The 26,091-nt window shown below is 36.6% G+C and overlaps 3 protein-coding genes across 3 annotated transcripts; all 3 read left to right on the top strand.

Moving 5' to 3' along the window:
• The first annotated feature begins 2,945 nt into the window (after positions 1-2,945).
• Positions 2,946-9,364, top strand: LOC111195925 (NAD(P)(+)--arginine ADP-ribosyltransferase 2-like). The gene is made up of 2 exons (XM_049480980.1): positions 2,946-2,951; positions 8,651-9,364. The coding sequence occupies exons 1-2, from the start codon at positions 2,946-2,948 to the stop codon at positions 9,362-9,364; spliced, it is 720 nt and encodes a 239-aa protein (XP_049336937.1).
• Positions 9,365-11,674: 2,310 nt separating this feature from the next.
• LOC111195924 (NAD(P)(+)--arginine ADP-ribosyltransferase 2-like) lies at positions 11,675-14,250 on the top strand. The gene is made up of 3 exons (XM_049481153.1): positions 11,675-11,718; positions 13,133-13,236; positions 13,399-14,250. The coding sequence occupies exons 2-3, from the start codon at positions 13,174-13,176 to the stop codon at positions 14,170-14,172; spliced, it is 837 nt and encodes a 278-aa protein (XP_049337110.1). The 5' UTR covers positions 11,675-11,718; positions 13,133-13,173; the 3' UTR covers positions 14,173-14,250.
• A 4,411-nt stretch (positions 14,251-18,661) lies between these two features.
• LOC111195923 (NAD(P)(+)--arginine ADP-ribosyltransferase 2-like) lies at positions 18,662-24,855 on the top strand. Its single transcript, XM_049480981.1, has 4 exons — positions 18,662-18,689; positions 23,080-23,120; positions 23,975-24,042; positions 24,150-24,855. Exons 1-4 carry the CDS (start codon positions 18,662-18,664, stop codon positions 24,853-24,855), a joined length of 843 nt encoding a protein of 280 aa, XP_049336938.1.
• The last annotated feature ends 1,236 nt before the right edge of the window (positions 24,856-26,091 follow it).

Consider the following 26,091-nt stretch of genomic DNA (forward strand, 5'->3'; position numbering starts at 1 on the left):
CAAACAGCATAGAAAAAACTAAAATACAAGCAAACAGTTAAATAAAAGTCCTACATAACTGAGACACGTTCAAACGAGAGCCCTCATCAAAAAAGCATATATCAAGAAATCTTTAAAAAAAATAAAATACAGCTTCAGAAAAAAATAAGAGACTACTTTAGTTTCTGAATTTCTCTTATTTGGCTATTTATAGGTATGTGTTTGAGTAAAATAAACATTGTTGTTTTATTCTATAAACTAAGGACAATATTTCTCCCAAATTCCAAATAAATATTTTCATTAAAAGCATTTATTTGCAGAAAATGAGAAATGGCTACAATAAACAAATAAGACGCAGAGCTTTCAGACCTCAAATAATGCAAAGAAAACAAGTTCATATTCATAAAGTTTTAAGAGTTCAGTTTTACACACTGCTTTTGGATAACTTTATTCCACTCCTGGTGCCACAATTCAAGCAGTTCAGCTTGAGATCATCCATCGTATTATATGTCACACGCGCACGTTTATAGTACAAACAAACTTGAGACCACCACCTCTTTTGGTCAATATTGCAATGATTTATAAGACTATTTTCACTTCACAAAAATATCTACAATGGCAGACCAATGTGTAGAGAAAAAATATGCTTTTTGTCACCACTGTGTAACAAATAATAAAATGCAGATTTTTTTACTTTTGTTTCTAGCCTTGGTATAGAAGTGCTGAGCTCTTCTTCAGAGTCGGGCATGACCATACCACATACATAAACATGTGAACATATTTGATAAGCTGCTTTAGTACAATTTGTATTTATACTGGTTTTATTGTGTCTAAAGGATTACCATTAGTTTTAAACTGAAATCTTGCTGTGGTCATTGTTTACAAAATCAGACACATGCTTTTCTCAGTAAACTGCAATGTGGAACCAAAACTAACTGGACTAAATGTTTTGCAAACACAGAAACACACAGCTGGAGAGGTGAATTCCTGACAGTTAGAAACTACAGATGCTTTTGCTCAACTGCCTTCATGTAAATGTGAAGACACGAAACGGCACAGGCTCACAGATAGCGTTACTTATTACTTATTATAAAAAAATACATTTAAAAATAACAATTACCTTTTTTGACAATTTCTTTTTACAGTGAAACCCCAATGTTAAGTTTTAAAAAACTGAAACTGGATTATTGTGCAAGCAGATTATCAGCGGCATAAAATGTCTTAAAATTACAAAAAAATAGATTATCACTATGACGTATGAGTCTATATCCTCTCCACAAAAATAAAAATAATGGCAGGCCTGTTTGTAAAAGATAAAGATGCTTTTGGTCACCTTTGCATAACAATTTAGTAAAAAGCAGAACTGACAAACCCATTTCTAAATCTATCACAGGTATTTAATTGTTGTGTTCTTCTTCATTCTAAAATCTTGAAGCCAACATCAGCAAGCTTGAGCTCACTGCAGGACCCGTCCTCACCACAGCAGGTCAGTAAATGTCTTACGGTATTAAGTGTGTCTGAAGAATTAACATACTTTTAAATTTTTGTGTTTGACATGGTGTTTAATTGTTGTTTTAAGTTAAAGCAGAGATATCCTATCATTTGTTTAATTGTTACATGTTTTTTAAGGTTTTTATTATTACAGTGTTTATTTGGAGATCTTTTGCCATTATATCCTTAAATATGCTGTTAATAGTTCTTCTTATTATTGTTTATCATAGTGCTGGGCGATATGGGAAAAATCATATATCACGATATGGAATTTTTTACATAACGATAACAATATATATCATGATATACCACATTTAAGTATGTTTTCAGTTATTCTTAGAAAAATGACAAAATAATATCATTGCTTACTTTTTTTCCAACTTTATTTCAAAGTGACATTAAACCAAACTTTCACAAATGAGAATTACTACCTTTTAGTGCAGCAATATGTATGTATCAAATGAAAACAGATGCAGTAACTAGTTTTTTCAAACTTAGGTATTTAAATTGAGTTATCAAAATAAACTCAATTTACATTTTTTAAAGTTTTTTTTTTTTTAAACGTTATTTTACCAGGTAAAATGTTTGAGAACCAGTTCTCATTTACAAACATGACCTGGCCCTATAGAAATAGGCACCACATAAACACAGAAAAAACACAAAACTAAAAACAACAATAAAAACAATAAAAGAAACAAAGAACAAGGACTTGTAAAGACTAACAGGAACAGTCATCAACTATGATATGCTCAATTTTTTGCTTGAAAGTAGAAATTTTGGTTAAAATTTCAAATTTCAATGTGCACTGGAAAGCGTTCCAGACATTTGCGGCTGCAAAACGAAAGGAGTTACGGCCAAAAACAGTACGAGTTTTCGGAATGATGAGCTTAATGCAGTTACTTGACCTAGTATGATACGTATTACGGGCTATGTCAAGTAGAGAGGAGAGATAATGTGGTGTCTTTCCCAATATTGCCTTATAGATGAAATTAAACCAGTGATTGAGCCGCCGAGTATGAAGGGAGGGCCAGCCGACCAGTTTATAGAGGTCACAATGATGAATGTGGAAAGGTGCGTTAGTGGCAAAGCGGATGGCTGAGTGATGAAGAGTGTCAAATTTCCTAAGAGCAGTGCCTGATGCCATTTTGTAAATGACGTCACCATAGTCCAAAATTGGAAGTATTGTCATCTTGACAAGAGTGTGTTTAGCAGCATGAGTGAAGGATGCTTTATTACGAAAAAGAAAGGCAAGTCTAGATCTAACTTTCATCTGCAAATTATTGATGTGTGTGGTGAAAGACAATGAAGAGTCCAGCCAGATGCCTAGGTATTTATAAACATTAACATATTCCAGAGCTGTGCCATTGGCACAGCTGATCTTGGGAGGGTTAGCGGCGTCATTTTTCAGACCAAAAATAATGCACTTAGTCTTATTAGTGTTAAGACGGAGATGGAGGTTTTGAAAGGACTGCTCTATGGAGGTGAGGCTAAGTTGAAATAACGTAAAGCAGCGTCAAGTTGCAAAACCACATTATGAAGCTTTTTTTGCGAAGATTACTTTATTATCACTTATATAAACAGAGTTTATGCAAAGTGACAACGCCAATATATATTTACGTAAATAATTGATGAAATTACTGTAGAAACGATAGCAACGATAGAAAGTAAGTAGCACGATAGACACTTTTTTATCGCCCCCATGTTACTCATCATCATATCACACAGAACTAGTTTAGTTTACTTTAAAAGATGTGTCCTTAATCTGTTGCATCAAAATGGAGTCATCTGATTTGGCTCCATCTTTTGCATTAAATAAAAGTAAATAAATAAACAAACATTAATAAACTATAAACTGACAAGGTATATAGATTTGGAAGGAGATAAACCACAGTAATTACTACAGTAAATAGGTCTGAAGAATGAAGCAGTAGACTTTGTTAGTCCCTTTTATTTTTCACTTTGGATTATGTAAATTATGTTTAAAATTATTTGTTTTAGTTTTTCCTAAAGCCGTTTTTTTTCTGTGGATACTGGAATAATCTTACACATTAAATCTACTTATGTTTCATCCAACATTTTCCTATTATCTTCTTTTCTAGTCCTAGTTCTAAGCATGAAATGTAAATGAGTAAATACAAATGTCTAGGGGTAGCCAATAAGGTTGTAATATTTTATGTTATTCTCTTTAACATATTATTTGCAACAATAACCTAATTTAATACCTTAGTTTAGATTTAATGTTCTTTATTCATTTGGTTCTTTTGCTATTCACTATTCCTTAGTTCCGCCAAATACCCCCCACTTCCACCCTTCAGCAAACAAGAAATGGAATCCACAGAACTGCCACCCAACCCCACCTAGGCCCAGTCAACACACATGAAACAGTGAATCAACAGCACCAACATTCCCTACCTCCAGCCAGGTAAACAAGAAATGAAGAATCATCAGCACCGCCAAAAACTCCCTCTCTACATCTCTACAAAGTCTAGACTTTGACTAACTGATTTAATGTAGGAAACCCAGCTGTATAAATTAAAAAACCCATGACAAATCCATTTCTAAATCTAGCACAGGTATATAAATACTGAGTTCTGATTCAGAGTGGGAAATGAACCCACCACATATATAAGCATGTGAACATCTCTGTTCAGCTGCTTAAGCTCAAATTCACAAATTTAGTGTTGACTCTATCATCCTGAGCTCATACTGAAATCTTGAAGCCAACATTATCAAAGCAAGCTCGATCTCACTGCTGGACCCTAACCTCACCACAGCAGGTCAGTAAACTGTCCTGATACTTTCTATATTACTTTCAGTTAAAGTTATAAATATCATAAAATTGTGTTTTCTATGTTTTACAGTTCTTATTTTTATTACTATTAATGTTTTTAAATTAATTTTAATTAATATTTATTTCAATATTTATTGTAACTGTGTAAGAAACATTTTTTTTTTTGCTGTGTGACCCTACTCAAAATTAAGACAAATGATCTCACTCTATCTACACCCAAAACATGGGCACATTGGTTCCACTTGATTTACCATCAATTCATTTAGGTCTATACTAAATTTAGATCTGAATCAATTTAGGGGAGTCAGTACCTTTGTAACCCTGATGAGATGGGAGGATGCACCGCCATGAGAGAGCAAGCCCAGTCTCCTCATCTTGTAACCTGTATATAAAAAAAAAAAATAAAAAAAGCAAAGATCTAACAGTGATAAAGCTTATCTATCTGAAAATAAATCTGTCTAGATATTATATATTCAGTTTAGAAAACAATCTTTCAGACCTTCTCATCATTTTATATTATATAATAATATAGAGAGAAAGAGAAAGAGAGAGAGAGAGAGAGAGAGAGAGAGAGTAAAGAACACACATACCGTTACACCCCTCCTACTGATAGATCTCTATAGATTATTAAATACTTTTTGTAAAACTGATAACTTTTGCTAGCTTTACATTTTTATTTCTGTGGTTAATTAAACCAAATGTCCAAAACAGAGCAGCAATCCTTATACAGGATGAGAATTCTCTCTGAATTGTTGCTACGTTCCCTAACAGAAACCTCCACCAGGGGAGACTCAAGTGCAGACAGATTTACAACAGGGACAAAATAAAATATAATAAACTCGACAAAACAGAAGCAAAGAGTGTAGTGACTGGGCTGGAGTTGGCTTCCCCAATGTGAAAGGGTGGTGTGCTTGTGACTGTGTGGGGAGTTTATTTGAGGAGAAACAAAATGACTGTGACAAAGCCTCAGAAAAGAAAGAAAGAAAGAAAGAAAGAAAGAAAAAAAATCTATAAATATCTATCCAACATTTTTGTATTTTTCTATAATTTCTGTAATTTCTATAAAGATATTTTAGTAAACCCGTTTAACTACCTCTAAATGTCTGGGGGTAGCAAATAAGGATGTACATAAAAATAGTAGATGCCATATATCTGCTCAAAATTGCAAACATCAAACAATATTTCCTTGTTCCATTCTTTCACATTTGTCAGGAATAACCCACTATAACACCATAGTTTAAATTTGGTGTTCCTTTTTCATTTGGTTCTTTTTTGTATTCACTATTCCTTTTTTATAATCTTGTGTCTGTACTGTACGATACATTTTCATAAGACCTTTCACAAATTAACTGGAAGAGAGGGACCATGCCCTAACTCAAGCACTGGCAATTACAATGACCTGTCAGTAACCCTTCACATGAGTTAGAGGCAGTCTATATTGTGCACAATATTTTACATTTATTTTAACAATAAAGCTAATTTATAAAGGGTTAGTTATTACGGTGGCCCTGAAGTGCAAAACAAATTAACATGTCAGAAAACAAAATTACAAAAACTAAAACACATTTACAAAATTTAAAACAAATTTACAAGACGCAAAACACTTTTACAAACGCTGAAACACTTTTACAAACGCTGAAACACTTTTACAAACGCTGAAACACTTTTACAAACGCTGAAACACTTTTACAAACGCTGAAACACTTTTACAAACGCTGAAACACTTTTACAAACTGCGATTTCTGACGGAAAGGGAGGGTCTAACACACAGGAAGTGCTTGATGCGGACCCTTGTCAGTCAAGCTGCGTTACGATGAGAGAGTGGAGTTATGGACACTAAACTATGTTTTGTGGCACGTATTTTAGCAGCAGCAGTAAATACTTAAACTATCCCTGTCCTGTTGCTACCCCCGCCGCGGGGTTCACCTAATGCCCGGCGGCCATCAGCCACTGCCCCCGCCACGGGGTTCAGCTAATACCCCGGGGGTTCAGCCACTGCCCCGCGGTTATCAGCCACTGCCCCCGCTGCGGGGTTCACCTAATACCCCGGGGGTTCAGCCACTGCCCCTCGGTTATCAGTCACTGCCCCCGCCGCGGGGTTCAGCTAATGCCCGGCGGCCATCAGCCACTGCCCCCGCCGCGGGGTTCTCCTAATACCCCGCGGGGTTCACCTAATGCCCGGCGGCCATCAGCCACTGCCCCGCGGTTATCAGCCACTGCCCCCGCCGCGGGGTTCAGCTAATACCCCAGGGGTTCAGCCACTGCCCCGCGGGGTTCAGCCACTCCTGTACTGTACCTGAACCCCGCGGGGCAGTGGCTGATGGCCGCCGGGCATTAGCTGAACCCCGCGGCGGGGGGGGGGCAGTGGCTGATAACCGCGGGGCAGTGGCTGAACCTCCGGGGTATTAGGTGAACCCCGCGGCGGGGGGGGGCAGTGGCTGATAACCGCGGGGCAGTGGCTGATGGCCGCCGGGCATTAGGTGAACCCCGCGGCGGGGGTAGCAACAGGACAGGGATAGTTTAAGTATTTACTGCTGCTGCTAAAATACGTGCCACAAAACATAGTTTAGTGTCCATAACTCCACTCTCTCATCGTAAAGCAGCTTGACTGACAAGGGTCCGCATCAAGCACTTCCTGTGTGTTAGACCCTCCCTTTCCGTCAGAAATCACAGTTTGTAAAAGTGTTTCAGCGTTTGTAAAAGTGTTTCAGCGTTTGTAAAAGTGTTTTAGCGTTTGAAAAAGTGTTTCAGCATTTGTAAAAGTGTTTCAGTGCTGGGAAAAGTGTTTTGCGTCTTGTAAATTTGTTTTAAATTTTGTAAATGTGTTTTAGTTTTTGTAATTTTGTTTTCTGACATGTTACTTTGTTTTGCACTTCAGGGCCACCGTAATTTATAGATCATTAATGCATTTTAAACAAAGCAGCAGTAATATTTTGACAGCATGTCAGCAAAGAAGCAGCAGGGAAGCTTTAGAATACACTGAAATAAATATTCTAAAGATGATCCATTTATGTGTTAGATACATTCATTTTGAAAAAAAAAAAAGGTATAGGGGCATATCTTTGCCATGTTAAACATTTTTCAAAACATTACCAAAGTTCTCAGAACGCTGGGGAAAAAGAGAGAGAGATGGGCTACTATTCGAGAAATGTTTATACTAGTCATCATGTTTCACTACACCCCAAATCCATTTCATACCGGACTTCACATTAACTTCTACAAATTCTACAAATATCTAATAATTAAACAATAAAAAACAAATAAGAGTACTATTCCTACCTGGGGTAAAGCTGTGGAACAGTGAAATGGTGATGATAGGAAGAGATAAAGCAACAGAGATGCGCAGCAGAAACCGAATGAAGGTCTCAGACCCCGACACAACACTACCACGGCAATCACTGAATTAGAGCTCGCAAATCGTCGCAATTGTGCCTCACTTTACCACGCCAAGCCACAGGCAAACCGACAGGCCCAGCGGCCACAAGGTCAAATTCACCAGAAAGAGGAGGGGTTAACCGGGGCAAACGACTTCCTAAACCCTGCCACTACCCCTTTTTATAGGGTTAGAGCGACCATAAATCCATCAATCCATCCTTCTGTCTCTTGTGAATCACACGCACTCTTGTGCCTTTGTCTGTATGCGCAAAATAAAAAAAAAAAAATTGATTGAGCTAAAGTAACGTGCAGTAAAGGGGTGTTTGAAATGGTAACGGTGTTATAGTTACAGTCAGAGTAATAAGTTAGATTACTCGTTACTGAAAAAAGTAACAGCGTTAGTAAAAAAAATTAAATAAAAATAAAAATAAAAAATAATAATCTTTCTTTACTTGACTTGTGCATTTACAATACATCTTCATTCAAAGACCATTCTTCTTAACTAAGCTCATCTTTCCTATTCTGGTTAATATGTGGTTACAGAAGCTGAAAATCTTACATCTGAGATCCCAAACTGCAAGGTTGTGTATCTGCAAGTTTATGTTCAATGGATGTCATTGCCCTAGTAAAAAGAGGTCAGTAAAGTGTTTTTAACACAGTGATATTTGGATATATAAATGTTCACATTCAGTTACATTAAATAACATTAAGTATCTTTCAGATGGCTGGCTTGTTGTTTTTTAACCTGTTTTTAAAACTTCTCCATCTTTCTTTGTCTACCCAACTGTATTTTATAGATACATGCCCATTTATTAATAAGCTTCCCAAACCCTCTGAATTCTCTCTACAGTCTGTGTCTGTATCTGGAGGAAGATAGTTGTGGTTGGTGTGCTGTTAATACTCATACCATACTGGAGTATAAAGGTGGGTGTTATATTTACAGAAATGTGCTAAACAAATAGCATGATTTATTATGATTATTAAAAAAAATGCATTTTGTCATTCCTCCTGCAGAGCAGTGCAGAGGAGTACCGCCTGGACATGGCTGAAAACTCTGTGGATGACTACTATGAAGGCTGTAGAGAGGACATGAATAAGTTAGTGAGGTCAAAGTACATACAAAATGAAAAAAACAATAATCCTGGTTTTGCAAATGCCTGGAAGATTTCACTTAGTGAAGCTAAAAATGGGGAACTTGGAAAGTATCAATCAGCTGCTATTTACATGTACACACGAGAACCAAACAGAGGAGTAGATTACTCTTACAATGAATTTAACAAAGCCACTCGTGATGGGAAACAAGCATACGAATCAGGACGCTTCCAGTTTTATACTCTGTTTTTCTATCTGACTGTAGCTATTCAGCAACTCAAACCAAATCCACGAGAGTGTGTGACCGTATATCGCAGAACTGACGTTAACTTTCAAACAGACGTTATTGACCATAAAATCCGATTCGGGGCTTTCACCTCCACTTCTCATCTACAGGATTTGATTTATTTTGGTGAAGAGTCCTGTTTTGAGGTTTACACGTGTTACGGAGCTGATATTGAACAATACTCTGCAATCCCAGGTGAGAGGGAGGTGCTAATCCCCCCATACGAGATCTTTCGTGTAACAGCAATTCAACAAAACACTTGGTGTAAGGTGGTTTATGAACTCAAAAGTGAGGGTAAGAGGAGTAACCTTAACTGTGCAGCAGTTCAGCAGGAGAACCATGATTTATAGGGGTCCAGTTGTTTACAGCTGTGTGGGCTGATTAATAATCATCAATAAACAGAATATAAACTGATAGACAATCATATCAGATATGGGTTGGGTTTTCCAAAAGCTTCGCAATGCTAAGAACTTCATTAACTCGTACTTAAGATTAATCATTAATTAAAGAGTGTTTCCCAAACCCGTGCGTAACTAAAGTACTACGTAAACTCGCTTGCAGATTAACAAGTAACCTGACCCAGTCGTTATTCAATTTTTTATGATCTTATTTTATATTATATTATATTATAATGGCAACTTTATCTGTAGCTTGTAGTCTAACTGGGCATATTGGAATTGACCAATCAAACGCATGATTAAATAATTTAAATCCAGATTAGCGATGCTAGAGCTTTTGACATTTATGATGCAATAAATGCAATCAATGATTTTTTGCAAATGAAGCTCCTGGTCTAAGCAAAGCTGCACAGTCACCAAGTCTGTGCATTCTGTAATCAGGCTGTTACTGCGCAATACACACACTTATATACAATTCCCACCAGGCCGGGGGTTAGAGCACAGATTTAATAAAAACATTAAATTCAGGTATTTAACCTCTATCTCTTTAAACATGGATTTGACAAATTTAGGTAACACATCCTGTACTGAAAGTGGAGACTAATTTCAAAGATGATAAAGAATATTTCAGTGCCCAGTTGCATAAAACACATTCAACTGTCACTAACAATCCCTTAAAGAGTGCATATTTTGGAAATAACTTATTAAACCAGTTATTACCTCTGGTGAGCAGTTGTAATGGTTACAGTGACAATTTACTGCAGTAAAACCTCAGTTACTGCAGTAAAACCCCTTAGTCAAGTAAAACAGCGGTCAGATTTTATGCAACACATGTCTGATTCCCTCAAGTAAGGGACAACCTTCTTATAAGGTTTATACTTAAGGAAAACTTAAAGGTGTTCTATGCAACCAGGAACAGAATTCCCAAAAATGTGAGGTGCAAATCCACACACTTTATTTTTGCATCACTTAAATTGAACATGTCAATAAATTCAAAAGCAGATTTGTATAGTACTTCACTACAGTACTTAGGTACTAAAATGCTGTATCTGCATCTACTGGAGTATTATTTTACTTCACTACTGTACTACTACCCCTTTTATGTTAATAAAATAAAAAAAACAATAAATCTGTATGCAAGTGGTGTTACAATCCACACCGTTCAGTAACTGACAGAACAGAAGTTTGTGGTCCATTTGGCATCACCACCCTCTCCCCTACTCTACATTTATTTATTTGCTGTATTTTAAGCTGTATTCTGTCCCATGCTTTGTCAATAGTACTCTGACCCTAGTTTCGATTTTTGTTTTAACCTACTTTTAATTTGCTTTTTAACCCTGAACTGTTGCTGGGTCTGCTTTTTTATTTCAGCACGTAGCTTTACTTACCATCATAGAATTCATGCTTTAAAACTGTGCACACAAAAAGGTGTAAACTGAAGGACCCAGGGTTTAATGTTTATTTGTAATTTCACAATAAAGTGAAGACATTTAAATGCTTATGGAATTATGACATACTGACATTTTTTATTAATGCATGAAAGAATACTAGGGCTGTCAAAATAACACATTTATTTTGATGAATCAAATAAAAAAAAGCTAAACAAATGCTGAATAAGCCTTGGAGCCCTTTGACCCAGTATTAGAGTAATAATTTCTTACTTACTTCACTTGAGAATCATTAAACTATCCAAATAAGGAATAACCTAACTGCAGTGGACTGCTGTAGATATGTAGACCTCATACATGTATTACATAATGCTGGTACATTAGTTTGTCTAAAATGGAAGTCATGTTTAAAACATTTAATCAATCACTGTGTATTTAAATGTATTTATAGCTCTAATTTGTGGGTTTCCTACAACAACTACAAATAGTGATATGTACAAAAGCAAACTTCCACTTCTTTGTTAGATAAACTTTTCCCGATCACTTAAAAAAAAAGGAAGAAAAAAAAAAGGTCCCTGGCACTCTGGTAAATTTTCCCAGGTGTGATCCGAAACTTTCAAACAAGCACATTATGCCAATTATCAATAATAAGTAATAATGAGTAACTACTGAGTGTAGAATGGATAAGAAAGATCACTCACTGCTCATGGACTCAAGCCAACATTACAGAAAAAAAACTAAGCATGAGCAAATAACACTGCCTTTTTAGACTCTAGTAGAAAGTCCTAAAGAGTTGCATAAAAACATGTTGATGTGGGTTTAACACTTAATACACATGTATAAAAGGGCTGAGGCTTTACGTACTCACACAAAATGTGCTCAAGAGCTCACAAGACAAGGCCTTTTGGAAACAACTGAGTGAGTATCTAACACTTCATTACTCAAATAGAAAAAATAATAATAAAAATAAAAAATAAACCACAAGGGCCAGGCTTCCGTTTGTGTGAGAAAAAAACTATTTCCACCTTAAATGTAATTACATTAGAGTTCTTTATTTAATGCTATATTTAAATTGGGTCAGTGTAAGCAAGTGTATGTCAATTCATTAAATTTAGAACCTCTTCCAGAGAGGTATAACCTTACAATTTGCTAAGTAAGCAAATAAACAATATAATTATTGTATTTGAAAATTATAAATTATTTTCTTTAAGTATTTAACAAACAATTACACTCTGTTGGTGCAGCTATAGTGAAATATTACAAAAATACATAAAACATGGTTTTCTTGACTGACTGACTTATTGTTTTAGGCCAGTCACGATATTTACACTTTTGATTTAATATGAAGAGTCATTTCACAGTATTTATACCACCTCCTTGTTTCTGTATTCACTGTCCATTTAATCAGATCCACTGATCATATATAAGCATATTATAGTTTTATAATTATAGACTTATTACTAAAAGTAATAAAAGCTGACCTACACAATAGTGCACAACTATAGGTGTTGGACAATGAAACTGAAACACCTGGTTTTAGAACACAATAATTTATTGTCCTGATGGACAGTTCTGGGAGAAACAGGAGAGTTGAGGTGCACATTGAATTCTGCCGTGATTTTATGTTTTTTGGATACAATCTGGGTTAGCACCCGAACATCCCTTTCAGACAGCTTCCTCGTACAGCGTCCACAGTTAATCCTGTTGGATGTGGTTGGTCCTTCTTGGTGGTATGCTGACATTACCCTGGATACCGTGGCTCTTGATACATCACAAAGACTTGCTGTCTTGGTCACAGATGTACCAGCAAGACATGCACCAACAATTTGTCCTCTTTTGTCAACCACAATGTTGTGTGCATTGCAATATTTTGAGCAGAACTGTGCTCTTACCCTGCTAATTGAACCTTCACACTCTGCTCTTACTGGTGCAATGTGCAGTTAATGAAGATTGGCCACCAGGCTGCTCCAATTTAGCCATGAAACCTCCCACACTAAAATGACAGGTGTTTTAGTTTAATTGTCCAACTCCTGTACATGTTTGAGAATAACAATTGATCTATATCATATGTAATTAATGTGAATTCAGTGGGGAAATTCAGTTATACAAAGCGTTACTCTAAAAAGGATCATATATAAATGTATTAATCAGTTTCCTTATTCCAGTCTCTTAGAAATGCCCATCAATGTATAGGAGCAGATGGATAAAATAAGCACTTGTTAGGCACTTCCATTATACCATAGTAAAAATACACAGGAGTCAACGGAGTATTTCTTGAAATATTGTGTGATAATCAAGTATCCTTGATGACTTGATTAATCTCTTTCTACAGTCTCTGGTCTGCCTAAAAGAACATACTTGAGCTGTGTGAAGATGAGCATGTCCGGGGTCAGTGGTGTCCTGCTCCTGCTTGCAGTGTTTTTGTGTGGATGTAAGGTATGTGTCATACACTGGGGGAGCAGCCAAATCACCATCTCTAAAAACACTGGGTTTACAATTTGTACTGGTTTAGAACCGAATAAAACAGCAACAGCTTACAACTTACATTATACAATAGACTGTGGAAGTTACATGCCAGGTTATTTAATGTTTTGACAGCTTTTCCTGCGGAGCACTGAAGAGGTGTACCCTCTGGACATGGCTGAAAACTCTGTGGATGACTCGTATGAAGGCTGTAGGGAGGCCATGAATGACTTGGTGCTTTCAGAGTATATTGAATATGAAAAACAAAATACTCCTGGATTTGCAATTGCCTGGGAAAATGCACTTAACAACTGCAATGAAGATGGACTCAACATAAACCAGTCTGCAGCCATTTACCTGTATACAGAGAACTGTAATGTCAGTATAGATTGCTCATATGACGTGTTTAACATAGCCACTCGTAGCGGATCAGCACTGTACAAGTCAGGACACTTCAAGTTTTACACAGAGTTTTTCTTTCTGACTGATGCCATTCAGCAGCTTAACAAAAAACGAAGAGTATGCGAGACTGCATATCGCAGAACTAAAGATATATATGATAGAGATGTTTTTAATAAAACAATTAGATTTGGTTCCTTCACCTCCAGCTCTTTAAACAGGGATTTTAAAGTATTTGGTGAAGAGTCCTGTTTTCAAATTAAAACTTGTCTTGGAGCAGAGATATACAACTATTCAGCATACCAAGTAGAAAGAGAGGTGCTAATTCCTCCATACGAGGTATTTCGTGTTACTGGCATTAAAACAAAACAAGAGGTGCCAGATCTATGGTGTAATGTGGTATATGAACTTGAACATGTTGGCAATAAGAGTAATCTTAAATGCAACAGAATTGTTCCTGGTTCATCAGCATTACAGCCTCATTTGTTAGAGACCTACGTTGGGAAGTAACATGCGGTCACAACTAAGGAAAAATGGAAATGTACCTATAATCCGAATTAAATAAATATACAGTGGTGTAAAAAACAATTTTGTGATGTTCTTTTTTTATTGCAAATTAGTTAAAGGGAATGCTCTTATGATCTAAAGCGAAATGTAATATTTAACATTGTCGAAAAGAAATGTTTTTAAGTTGTCCTGCACAACTAATATAAAAAATATTACATTTGCATGACAATAACTGCAAAATATTTTTGTTTACACCAACATTTAAATGTGGCCTTTACGCACCACAAACAGGCTAAACAGTACACACTCCTAAACTAATGTGCATGCACAAACAAGCAATGCATCACATGAAGTTTCAGATTAATTTTCTCCAGAATCACAGACATCCTAATGGAGTTCCAGTGGCTACAGCCAAGCTCATTATCAAGAATGCATTTCAGCTCACTTATGTAAAGAAGCCACTGCCATGCCTTTACCTTAAATTCCATCCAACGCCACCGGATGATAAAATAAAAACGTGACCACCTGCATGTCCGTCTGCCCCGTATTCACTGGAATCATGGATCAACTTCTCAGCGATAGTCCACAATTCAGCAAAATGATAACTTAATTTCGGCACACCAGGACTCCATCTCCCACCTCCCACACTGGTGCATCAACAACTACCTCCAGTTCAATACCAGCAGAACTAAACAACTTCTAAAGAACACTAACAGATGTATCCCACAATCTCATATACATAAACAACAAAACTGTAGAAATAGCAGACTGTTTCAAATACCTGGGCACACCCTGGACACAAAAAAAAAAAAAATCGAACATCAGTTCGAAGGGCCTATAGTGGATTATAGTGCAGTTTAGAGCATATAGTGGAGTATAGAGCAGTTTAGGGCCTATAGTGGAGTATAGAGCAGTTTAGAGCATATAATGGAGTATAGAGCAGTTTAGAGCATATAGTGGAGTATAGAGCAGTTTAGGGCCTATAGTGGAGTATAGAGCAGTTTAGGGCCTATAGTGGAGTATAGAGCATTTTAGAGCATATAGTGGAGTATAGAGCAGTTTAGAGCATATAGTGGAGTATAGAGCAGTTTAGAGCATATAGTGGAGTATAGAGCATTTTAGGGCCTAAAGTTGAGTATAGAGCAGTTTAGGGCTTATAGTGAAGTATAGAGCAGTTTAGGGCCTATAGTCGAGTATAGAGCAGTTTAGAGCATATAGTGGAGTATAGAGCAGTTTAGAGCATATAGTGGAGTACAGGGCTGTTTATGGCCTATAGTGGAGTATAGAGCAGTTTAGAGCATATAGTGGAGTATAGAGCAGTTTAGAGCATATAGTGGAGTATAGAGCAGTTTAGAGCATATAGTGGAGTATAGAGCAGTTTAGGGCCTATAGTGGAGTATAGAGCAGTTTAGAGCATATAGTGGAGTATAGAGCAGTTTAGAGCATATAGTGGAGTATAGAGCAGTTTAGAGCATATAGTGGAGTATAGAGCAGTTTAGGGCATATAGTGGAGTATAGAGCAGTTTAGGGCCTATAGTGGAGTATAGAGCAGTTTAGGGCCTACAGTGGAGTATAGAGCAGTTTAGGGCCTATAGTGGAGTATAGAGCAGTTTAGAGCATATAGTGGAGTATAGAGCAGTTTAGAGCATATAGTGGAGTATATAGCAGTTTAGGGCCTATAGTGGAGTACAGGGGCTGTTTAGGGCCTATAGTGGAGTATAGAGCAGTTTAGAGTATAAAGTGAAGTATAGAGCACTTTAGGGCCTATAGTGGAGTATAGAGCAGTTTAGAACATATAGTGGAGTATAGAGCAGTTTAGGGCCTATAGTGGAGTATAGAGCAGTTTAGAGCATATAGTGGCGTATAGAGCAGTTTAGGTCCTATAGTGGAGTACAGGGCTGTTTAGGGCATATAGTGGAGTATAGAGCAGTTTAGAGCATATAGTGGAGTATAGAGCAGTTCAGAGCATTTAGTGGAGTATAGAGCAGTTCAGAGCATATAGTGGAGTATAGAGCAGTTTACAGCATATAGTGGAGTATAGAGCAGTTTAGGGCCTATAGTGGAGTATAGAGCAGTTTAGAGCATATAGTGGAGTATAGAGCAGTTTAGGGCCTATAGTGGAGTATAGAGCAGTTTAGGGCCTATAGTGGAGTATAGAGCAGTTTAGGGCATATAGTGGAGTATAGAGCAGTTTTATGGCCTATAGTGGAGTATAGAGCAGTTTAGAGCATATAGTGGAGTATAGAGCAGTTTAGGGCCTATAGTGGAGTATAGAGCAGTTTAGAGCATATAGTGGCGTATAGAGCAGTTTAGGTCCTATAGTGGAGTACAGGGCTGTTTAGGGCATATAGTGGAGTATAGAGCAGTTTAGAGCATATAGTGGAGTATAGAGCAGTTCAGAGCATTTAGTGAAGTATAGAGCAGTTCAGAGCATATAGTGGAGTATAGAGCAGTTTACAGCATATAGTGGAGTATAGAGCAGTTTAGGGCCTATAGTGGAGTATAGAGCAGTTTAGAGCATATAGTGGAGTATAGAGCAGTTTAGGGCCTATAGTGGAGTATAGAGCAGTTTAGGGCCTATAGTGGAGTATAGAGCAGTTTAGGGCATATAGTGGAGTATAGAGCAGTTTAGGGCATATAGTGGAGTATAGAGCAGTTTTATGGCCTATAGTGGAGTATAGAGCAGTTTAGAGCATATAGTGGAATATAGAGCAGTTTAGAGCATATAGTGGAGTATAGAGCAGTTTAGAGCATATAGTGGAGTATAGAGCAGTTTAGGGCATATAGTGGAGTATAGAGCAGTTTAGAGCATATAGTGGAGTATATAGCAGTTTAGGGCCTATAGTGGAGTATATAGCAGTTTAGGGCCTATAGTGGAGTATAGAGCAGTTTAGGGCCTATAGTGGAGTATAGAGCAGTTTAGAGCATATAGTGGAGTATAGAGCAGTTTAGAGTATATAGTGAAGTATAGAGCACTTTAGGGCCTATAGTGGAGTATAGAGCAGTTTAGAGCATATAGTGGCGTATAGAGCAGTTTAGGGCCTATAGTGGAGTACAGGGCTGTTTAGGGCATATAGTGGAGTATAGAGCAGTTCAGAGCATTTAGTGGAGTATAGAGCAGTTCAGAGCATATAGCGGAGTATAGAGCAGTTTAGAGCATATAGTGGAGTATAGAGCAGTTTACAGCATATAGTGGAGTATAGAGCAGTTTAGGGCCTATAGTGGAGTATAGAGCAGTTTAGGGCCTATAGTGGAGTATAGAGCAGTTTAGGGCCTATAGTGGAGTATAGAGCAGTTTAGAGCCTATAGTGGAGTATAGAGCAGTTTAGAGCATATAGTGGCATACAGGGCTGTTTAGGGCCTATAGTGGGGGGGGGGGTGAAATTGCTCCAAATTGTGGAGCAAATACGGAAAACTGTAAAGAGTGGGAAAAAAAAAAAAAAACACACGCATTTTAGGGATGTCAATGTTAAAGCCTTAATTCACGTGATAAATTTGGAATCAGTAACGAGTTTTTATAACACAATTAATCATACCACCAAGTTTGACTCCCAACATTTCCACTGTAATCTGTGGTAAAAATGTGATCTGGTCTCGATCCGAACCAGATGTCAAATACACTTCTTTTCATTTGAACTAAATAACTGATAAGGTGCAGTTTAATCTGATACCTTAGCCAGATAATATACTGCTATGAAAAAATGCTGTCTCTGCTGTTCCATGCTGTTTAAACATTAAGCGAGGTATGTGCAGCGTTCACTGCTTGTAGCAGCAACACTGTGGCAAATTTTTAGTTCTGTGTTGAATACTTCTAAGTAAGTAAAAAGCAGGAATTATGGATTTATTGGTGTCAGTTTCACACAATTTAAATACCAATGTTCTTCACCGCATGTTTACCCTATTCATTTGATTGAGCAGTTACTGTATGTCAAATTTGGGGGTGAGTTGAGAGCATTTATACATACATATACTCATCATTACTGATTTGCTTTTTGTCACACTGCAAGAGATGGTATTATGTTTATGTAAACACAACCAGAATTGTGTTTGGTAGTAGCAGAAGGAGATTATATTAGAGCAAAATAAGTTTTATGATTCTAAATATATCACCTATCTGTACAGTATCCAACTTGATTGGTTCAATAATGAAACTATGACACAAAAGATTACTAGGCAAATTACCTTCAATCATTTTTTTACTGAAAATGTCCCCAGGGATCGCCTCGTTCCACCACAGCGCTGACGCCGGGCAAACAGCCCCGGAGATCGTCTCGTTCCAGATGTTTCATTTCTTGCTGCTGCGAAAAAAAGCTTTCTGTGCTTTACTTCCTTTCCTTAATTTTTTTATTTAAAGTTTAACTTGCATGTACGGTGTCTCTTTGGTGCATGAAAATGTGTTTGTCTTTGAAAAGATGAAAATTTGCAGGTGACCCCAAAAAATTGAAAGGTAGTGTATAAAAACGTTTGTTATAAAACTGACATTTTATGAAGGATGCCAATGAAGAAGGATGTTCTGCCAGGTCAGTCTTCGCTTTCTGAGATCTTTCCAACATGTGTCATATTTCTTTGTTAATACAGACGTTCAAACTGTTCCACTGTCCTCAAATGAGATAGAATTCTGTTTTTTATGCTCTATAAAAGTAATATTGATCAATAATAAAAAAAGTTTAAAAGAATAGTCACTAACTAGAAGCTGAAAGGAATGAGTAAACATCTTGAAACAGTGTGTAGATAGATAGGCAGCAAGAGCTAAACAAAGCTGATGCTGACAGATTGTGTGAATATAAAACCACAGAAATAAACTGCATGTCCTGTGCTGGGAAAATGGTGTGAGATTCACAGCTGTAAAACCATGACACAGCTATACAGTCATCTGCATAATGAGAACAGAATTTAACAACACCACCATAAACATGTATTAGAGCCCTTTAAGAACATACAATGAAATAGTTGGGGATTAATTAGTGCAATCCTAACACATGTTAATTTTACAATGTTAATATCATATTAGATTAGTCAATTTAAAAGCTAAACAGCTTTTACTGCTAAAATTCAGTGATCTGCTAATCCTAAAGGCTCACATACTTCTGCTCACATATGCAATGTTGGATCAATTTGTTCAATGGTTTCCTTATCTAGTTTTAGACATCAGTAAACATCTAATGAAGTTTGAGGTCATTTTTTGCAAACTTTACAACACTACTGTAAGATACTAAATGTAAAAATAAGCACAAAAAGTCACCAGTCAAGAATTTCTTTTACATTTAAGCCAGAAAATCTCAGATTTTTGCTTGATTTAAGTCTTACTTTACTAATTTTGAAACTTTTGATTTGCTTATTTAAAGAAATCTTACTGTCTTACCACATTGGGTATACAGGTTCAGAAATACTTGGTCAGTAACACAATCATCATGATTTGGGCTCTGCATGCCAAAACACAAATGAAAATGAAAAAACATCCTATAAAGCGTTTAGGAATTCCAACAATTTTTCTATAAAACCTCCTCATTTCGAAGGATAATCATAGCTTAAATTAAATTAATGTGTTTTATTTCATAATTTCATTGTTGAGATCATAAGAAACTGACTTTTTCCATCACCTATTTCTAAATTTAAGAGTCCTTTTTTAAAGTGTACACGTGTAAATCCTGAAGAGGAAGAGGTGCTAGCCCCTCAGATGAGGTCCTTCCTGTAACTGATCTGTGGGGTGAGGTGGTTTATAACTCAAAATCATTGATATAAAAATTAGAAAAAAAATTCTGTGCATACTTTATTTTATTATGCTCCTTTTACCTCGTTTTTCAATCATCAGGACTCCACAGAACAACCAACAGGGGACATTCTCTAAGAAATATTTACCAAATGTCTGAAGCCCAGAATAAAACAGCTAAAATGCAGTGTCCACATACATAAGCACACATTTTGTTCCAATAGATCTGAACCTTCTCACAGACAAATACTGCAGGTTTTAGTAATAGGTACTAAATACTTTACTCAAATACTGAGAAAACAGATCAGAATCTCTATTTTTTTCTCGCTCCCTCACCACACTGTTTTAGGGGAGCTATATCTGTTATGTTTTTAATGACTTACATTATTTTGCTTTTGAATTGAATTGAATTGAATTTACAGCCTACAGTGATGACATTAGCCTTTTCATAGGATTGTATGAGTCAATAACACATCATTTGCTCCATTGCTGAGGGCCAAGGCCAAAATAGGTACAATATTCTGATACTGACCCACACGTGAGAAAACATGAGGCTGCCCAGCTAACTGAGAAAAGACAATTCTTCATTAGTTTCACAGTGATTCAGCAGTAGGGGGACAGCAAGGCACAGAAAAGTAGAACACATTAACACAAAAGTATTAAAAATATAAATATTATCAAAAAATATATTGAACATTAGAAACCTGTATTGTGCATAGTTAAGAGGTATGTGCTGAATTAAAGCTTCTATGCGCTGGAGAGGCTTTTTATTTTTGTTTCGCATGATAAATAGAGGCTACTGTTACACTTAAGATAATCTTATGTAAACTTTCATGTCCCTGGTAGAAAAGCAGAAGATAATGTAAAGTGTTGTAACAGAAGGCACATATTTTGGTCAATTTAAGAGGATAAACAGTGATGTTGGTCACTAAAACAGTACCTAAAATAGACTGGGAGAACAGGCCAAAACAGCCTGTGGGTAACGTGGCAGTCGGTGGTTAACAGAGCTTACACAGACAGAGATGGTGTGAATATAAAAATCACAGAAATAAACTGAATAACCAAGTGTTGGGACCAAGGTGTGAAAAATACTTGTAAACCTTGACATCACCTACACAGTCATAATTCATACGAAGAACAGCGGTTAACGTCACCACCAAAAGCTGATTATGGAGCTTTGAACGAATCTTAAACTCCCAACCAAGATCACCAAACTCTATACAGGAACTAAAGAGAAACCCCTCAAGGTGCTTCAAGAAAGATGATTATTTTTTCTAATAAAAACCTTTTGCTAAAATGAATTCTTAAAGCTCCTTAAGGATTTCCAGAGTTTGCCTGGGATAGTTTCCCTAAATAGCCTTACTGCTTAGAGAAAAATCTGTTTCAGAATCAGCTATAAGAACAAGCAAATGCTTGGGTGGGTGGGTGCCCTTTTTTAGGCAGCAGTTGGTGTATAAATCCTAAACATGTTAACCACAAATCCAGGTTTAGTGTTTAATGGATTAAAAATAATCACAATTTAAATCGCAATATTCTGTGGAAAAATCACAATTACGTATTTTGCCCAAATCTTGTACAATCTTGTACCCTGTTGGTCGGATTGGCACGGAGGCATACAGGTTCCATATGGTATCCTGCAGCACATTTACACAGATGTTGCAACTGGACCTGTGGATCCCGCACATTTGTAAAAAAAATTTTTTTCCCCATTTTATCTCCTCAATTAAGCAGTGCCAATTAACCCACCCATTCCCTAAGACTCCCCCAAACATTTGGAAGGCTAAGGACAAGCACAAGCCTCTTCTGATACATGTAAATCCAGCCACCATCTCTTTCTGAACTGCTGTCAATGTAGCATCACAGAGTAGCTAGCAGACGCCTGTGGGTGCCAGCATCAAAGAGGGAGTGATGATCTATTCACCCAGAGAGGTGAATTCACCTACTGTTAATTGTGCTCTTGAGCTGACGTCATACCGGCATGACCCGGTCTCGGGATAGAGATCTTAGATAGAGATAGAGACTGGACTTCACTGAGAGGAACAAACAAAAATTTAATCTGAAATTAACATTTATTGATGTTGGTGGCCTGCTGGATAGGCCAGAGTTCGACACCAATACATATACAATATGCAATATGTACAGTACATATATAGCCGTGTTCTTACTCACTGTACTGGGCTAAATGATAGACTCTTGAGGGGGTCTCAGTTTTCTGATACTCACTGAACTTGGTTAAATGATGGTCTCTTGAGGGGGGTATCTGGTTAGTTTTCTAATACTCACTGTTCTGGGCTTGGTGATGGACTCATTAAAGAGCTACTTTCTGGTATATATTAATCCTAAACCTAGACATAATCCTAATCCTAATTTGACTCTAAATTTAATCTTGACCCAAATAAGTCATATATATATATATATATTAATCATGGATCTAAACAATCTAACACCTACTGTGAAATATGGCCAAAACAATAGAGACAAAAGAACACCTCAAATTAAAGTAAATCAATTAATTACCATTCATAGGGCATACTAAAATACTAAATTAATTATTCAGGACTTTAAACATAGGAAATTGTTATGCTTGGTGTACAGCACAGGATTGGGAATTAACAGTCAAACCTGGGAATGAACAGGTAAATTGAATCTGGTGTGTTTGAGTCGGAGATTAACTTTTGCTGGACTCTGGATATTCAGGTCCAGAATTAAAGACCAACATCCAGTGTAAACTGCTAGAGTTTGTTAAAGCATATATTCTACCTACTAAAACTCGATATCAGAAAACTGATCAGAAATGGTGTCAAAAGATGAAGTGCAAGGTCAAAGACTGGAAGAACACGAAACAACTAGAGTGGATGAAGTGGCATCTATATAAACTTTGTTAACCAAAGTGTGAGGGCTTCTGGGACACCATGACACCTCTGATGATGTGTGAAAGATAAAGATGTTTTTGAAATCTGTTTATCACAAGTGGAAAAAACACAGACCTCTCAAAACAATTTCTTAAATTAGCATGGACTTCTGAGGGTTGTCATCATTTTGTCAGAGTGGGGCGTGACAATATGACATGTATAATGTTGTGATCAGCTGCGCACAGAATAAAGCGTCGGACTGGGTTAAAACTTTTACTGAACGCAAACTGTCTGAACTTGTCTCTACCATTCTGGTTCATTCCGATTTCTTAAAATTAACATTATCAGCAAGTTCAAGCTCCTTCTGGACCCTGTCTAAACCACAGCAGGTAAGCAAACTGTCTTTGTAGTTGTGTTATTAGGGTGTTAGCATGTCTGTAGGATTGCAGTAGTTTTAAATTTAATGCAATGGCATCATTTCTTTTATTTAATTTCCCAGTTTATTGGAATTTTGTGAATATATAACTTTAATATATAATATTAGTTTATACAATGGAAATGTGACCTTACTCAATTGCATCAAGATGGAGTTAGATGACTTTCCCTAATCTACCCCAAATAACGTGTCTATGTGGGGCGTGAATTGGTGGTCAAACTTGGAAACAGAGTTAGTGTGAGTGGGGAAGTTCCTCCGCCGGATGGGTAATATTGGTAGTTTAAAGCAGTTTCTTGATCCTGGTCACTGCATTAAAATTGTGTATTTTCCACCTGATCCAACTGATCAGCTAATTAACAATCCTTTATTGAGTTTACCTGTTAAAATCCCTTAGCCCCATATGGATTATAAATTAATCAATGTATATTCAGCAGTGTATTACACATATCATACCACCACTTACTTTATTAAAGTGCCTTTAAAGCAGAGAAAGCTTTAGAATATACAGAACAGTGAGAGTATGCAGTAGATTATGCAGGAACAGGGTGTAGAAACACTGCTCTAACGTGACTTCTGTTTATTTGTAGTTTACAGTAACACCACAGTAAAACCACAAATCAACCGGTTATATTGTTGTAAGGTATGTTTCTGTATAGTGTTTCAAATTCATGCTTGATGTGCCCCCTTCTGACTTTGAGCACCTACTCCTCCAAAGGTCTCTGCATGGCCGTTTTGGAGTATTATATAAAGGATTAATATGCTTGGAAGGTTCTGTATCTTTAATAACAGTCTGATTTCTCTCTGCAGGCCTGTATGAAGATGACTTTGTTTGTGGTCAGTGCACCGTTACTGCTGATTATTTCTGTGGCTTCTGTGTCCATAAGCAAGGTAGGAGTCATATTTAAAGCAAGAGGCTTCACAAATTAAATATGTTGCTATTACTATGACTATTATTATGCCCTTTGTCATTTCTTCTGCAGAGCAGTGCACAGAACTACCCCCTGGGCATGGCTGAAAATTCTGTGGATGATGACTTTGTTGGCTGTGAAAAGAATATGGAAAACACAGTGGTGTCAAAGTATATTAAACTTGAAAAAATGAACACTCCTGGCTTTGCAGCAGCCTGGGAAAAAGCACTTAACCTATGCCCCAAAGATGTACCAAACAGAAACCAGTGTGCAGCCATGTACCTGTACACAGGTGAAAAAAAGGGAAATAGTTCATTTAAACAATTTAACGCTGCTACTCATAACGGAAAAGAAGCATACAAGTCCGATAAGTTCCAGTTTTACACGCTGTTTTTCTACCTGACTGATGCCGTTAAACAACTCAAACTAAAAGAGTGTCTGACTGTATATCGCAGAACTAATTATACATATCCAACAGACGTTCTCAATAAAGAGATTCGATTTGGGTCGTTCGCCTCCACCTCTTTAGTGGAGCCTCCACTTCATTTTGGTAATAAATCCTGTTTTGAAGTGGAGACGTGTTTCGGAGCTAATGTGACAAACAATTCAAGATTTTCGCATGAGCGTGAGGTGCTAATCCCCCCGTACGAGGTCTTTCGCGTCACAAAAATTACAAAAAAAGACAAACAAAACAAAGACCTGTGGTGTGATGTGGTTTATGAACTCAAAAGTACTAATTATACTAAGAGTGACCTTAATTGTGCAAAAGTGCCATCTTAAACTTTTCTACAGTTTACTGCTGCGTGCGCTATTTAAGACCACACTCTGCTTCAGTTTACAAAAACATATATATCTTAAAAACATGAATTTATACATAAGCCTCTTGTTTAGATATCGGTTCTGATCTGATTGACATTAATAAATGCTCTGATAAAGTTCCTGATCCACTTAATATGATGATGTGACTATAGTGCTCATCCAGAGCCAGCTCTATTCATTTCATGCTGACTGAAGAGAGAAGTTATTAAATTAAAATAACTTAATTAACTGCAGTTCAGTTTTTTTTTTTCTAATTTGTCTGTGAAATTTACGATTTTGTTTACTCCTTATTTTTTTTAAACTTTAGTTTAAAAAATTTAGTCATAGTTATTTTTGTTTAATATAGAAATCAAAGACTGTTTTATAAGAATGTGATGTCACAGACTGGAGTGAGATGCTCTTGATAAAAATGAGGAGAGACTAATTTTTAGGACTGAGGAAAAAAATGTACAAGCAAGGGTCAAAATTGACATGTACTTTAAGATCTAACCTCATGCAACATTTACTTTAAGCCAAAAAAGAAAAGTTTTTTTTAATTATCAAACATATTTTTGTATTGACATTGTTACTTTTTGCGAACCATTTAATCTCTTCAGTGCTGTTGAGTTATTATTCGTTTAAAATGAATAAAACTAGTTCTGTCTGTAGTGACTTTAGATATGACGGTGGTGACAGCAAATTAACATAGCATAATAGAGACTTTTTTGAACATGTTTGCAAAAAACTCTGATTTTAACCTTGATTCCTTTTGTTCATGTTTTTTTTTTTTAAGTTTAATTTCCAATAGAATTAGCACTTTTCTAAGCCAAAGTTTCAAGAATTGGTGTTGTACATTATTAAAATACATTTTTACTGCTATTATAGCTATAGATTGATGACAGATTTATGTGTTTGTTTGTAAACTGATTTCTTTTGCCTGCTTTGCTTTTGGCTTTTTGGAACTGGAATACAGTGAATTTTACTTTTACATTTTCTTACTTTACATCACGTTACTGGAATCCTTTCCAGAATAAATCTTTACATGTTTTGCATCCAACCTTGTCTCCTGAAATCCATCAAGCTCTGATTTGTTATAATGACGTTTGGTCGTATTTGAGTGTGTCAGGGTGCGTGAAGGAGGGACGAGGAGAGCGGATGCAAATGCGAGTGTATTTATTATACAGATAACAAAAGACAAAAATAAACAAATAAACGGAA

The sequence above is a fragment of the Astyanax mexicanus genome, chromosome 7 (genome assembly GCF_023375975.1).
Source record: "Astyanax mexicanus isolate ESR-SI-001 chromosome 7, AstMex3_surface, whole genome shotgun sequence".
Lineage (NCBI taxonomy): Eukaryota > Metazoa > Chordata > Actinopteri > Characiformes > Acestrorhamphidae > Astyanax > Astyanax mexicanus.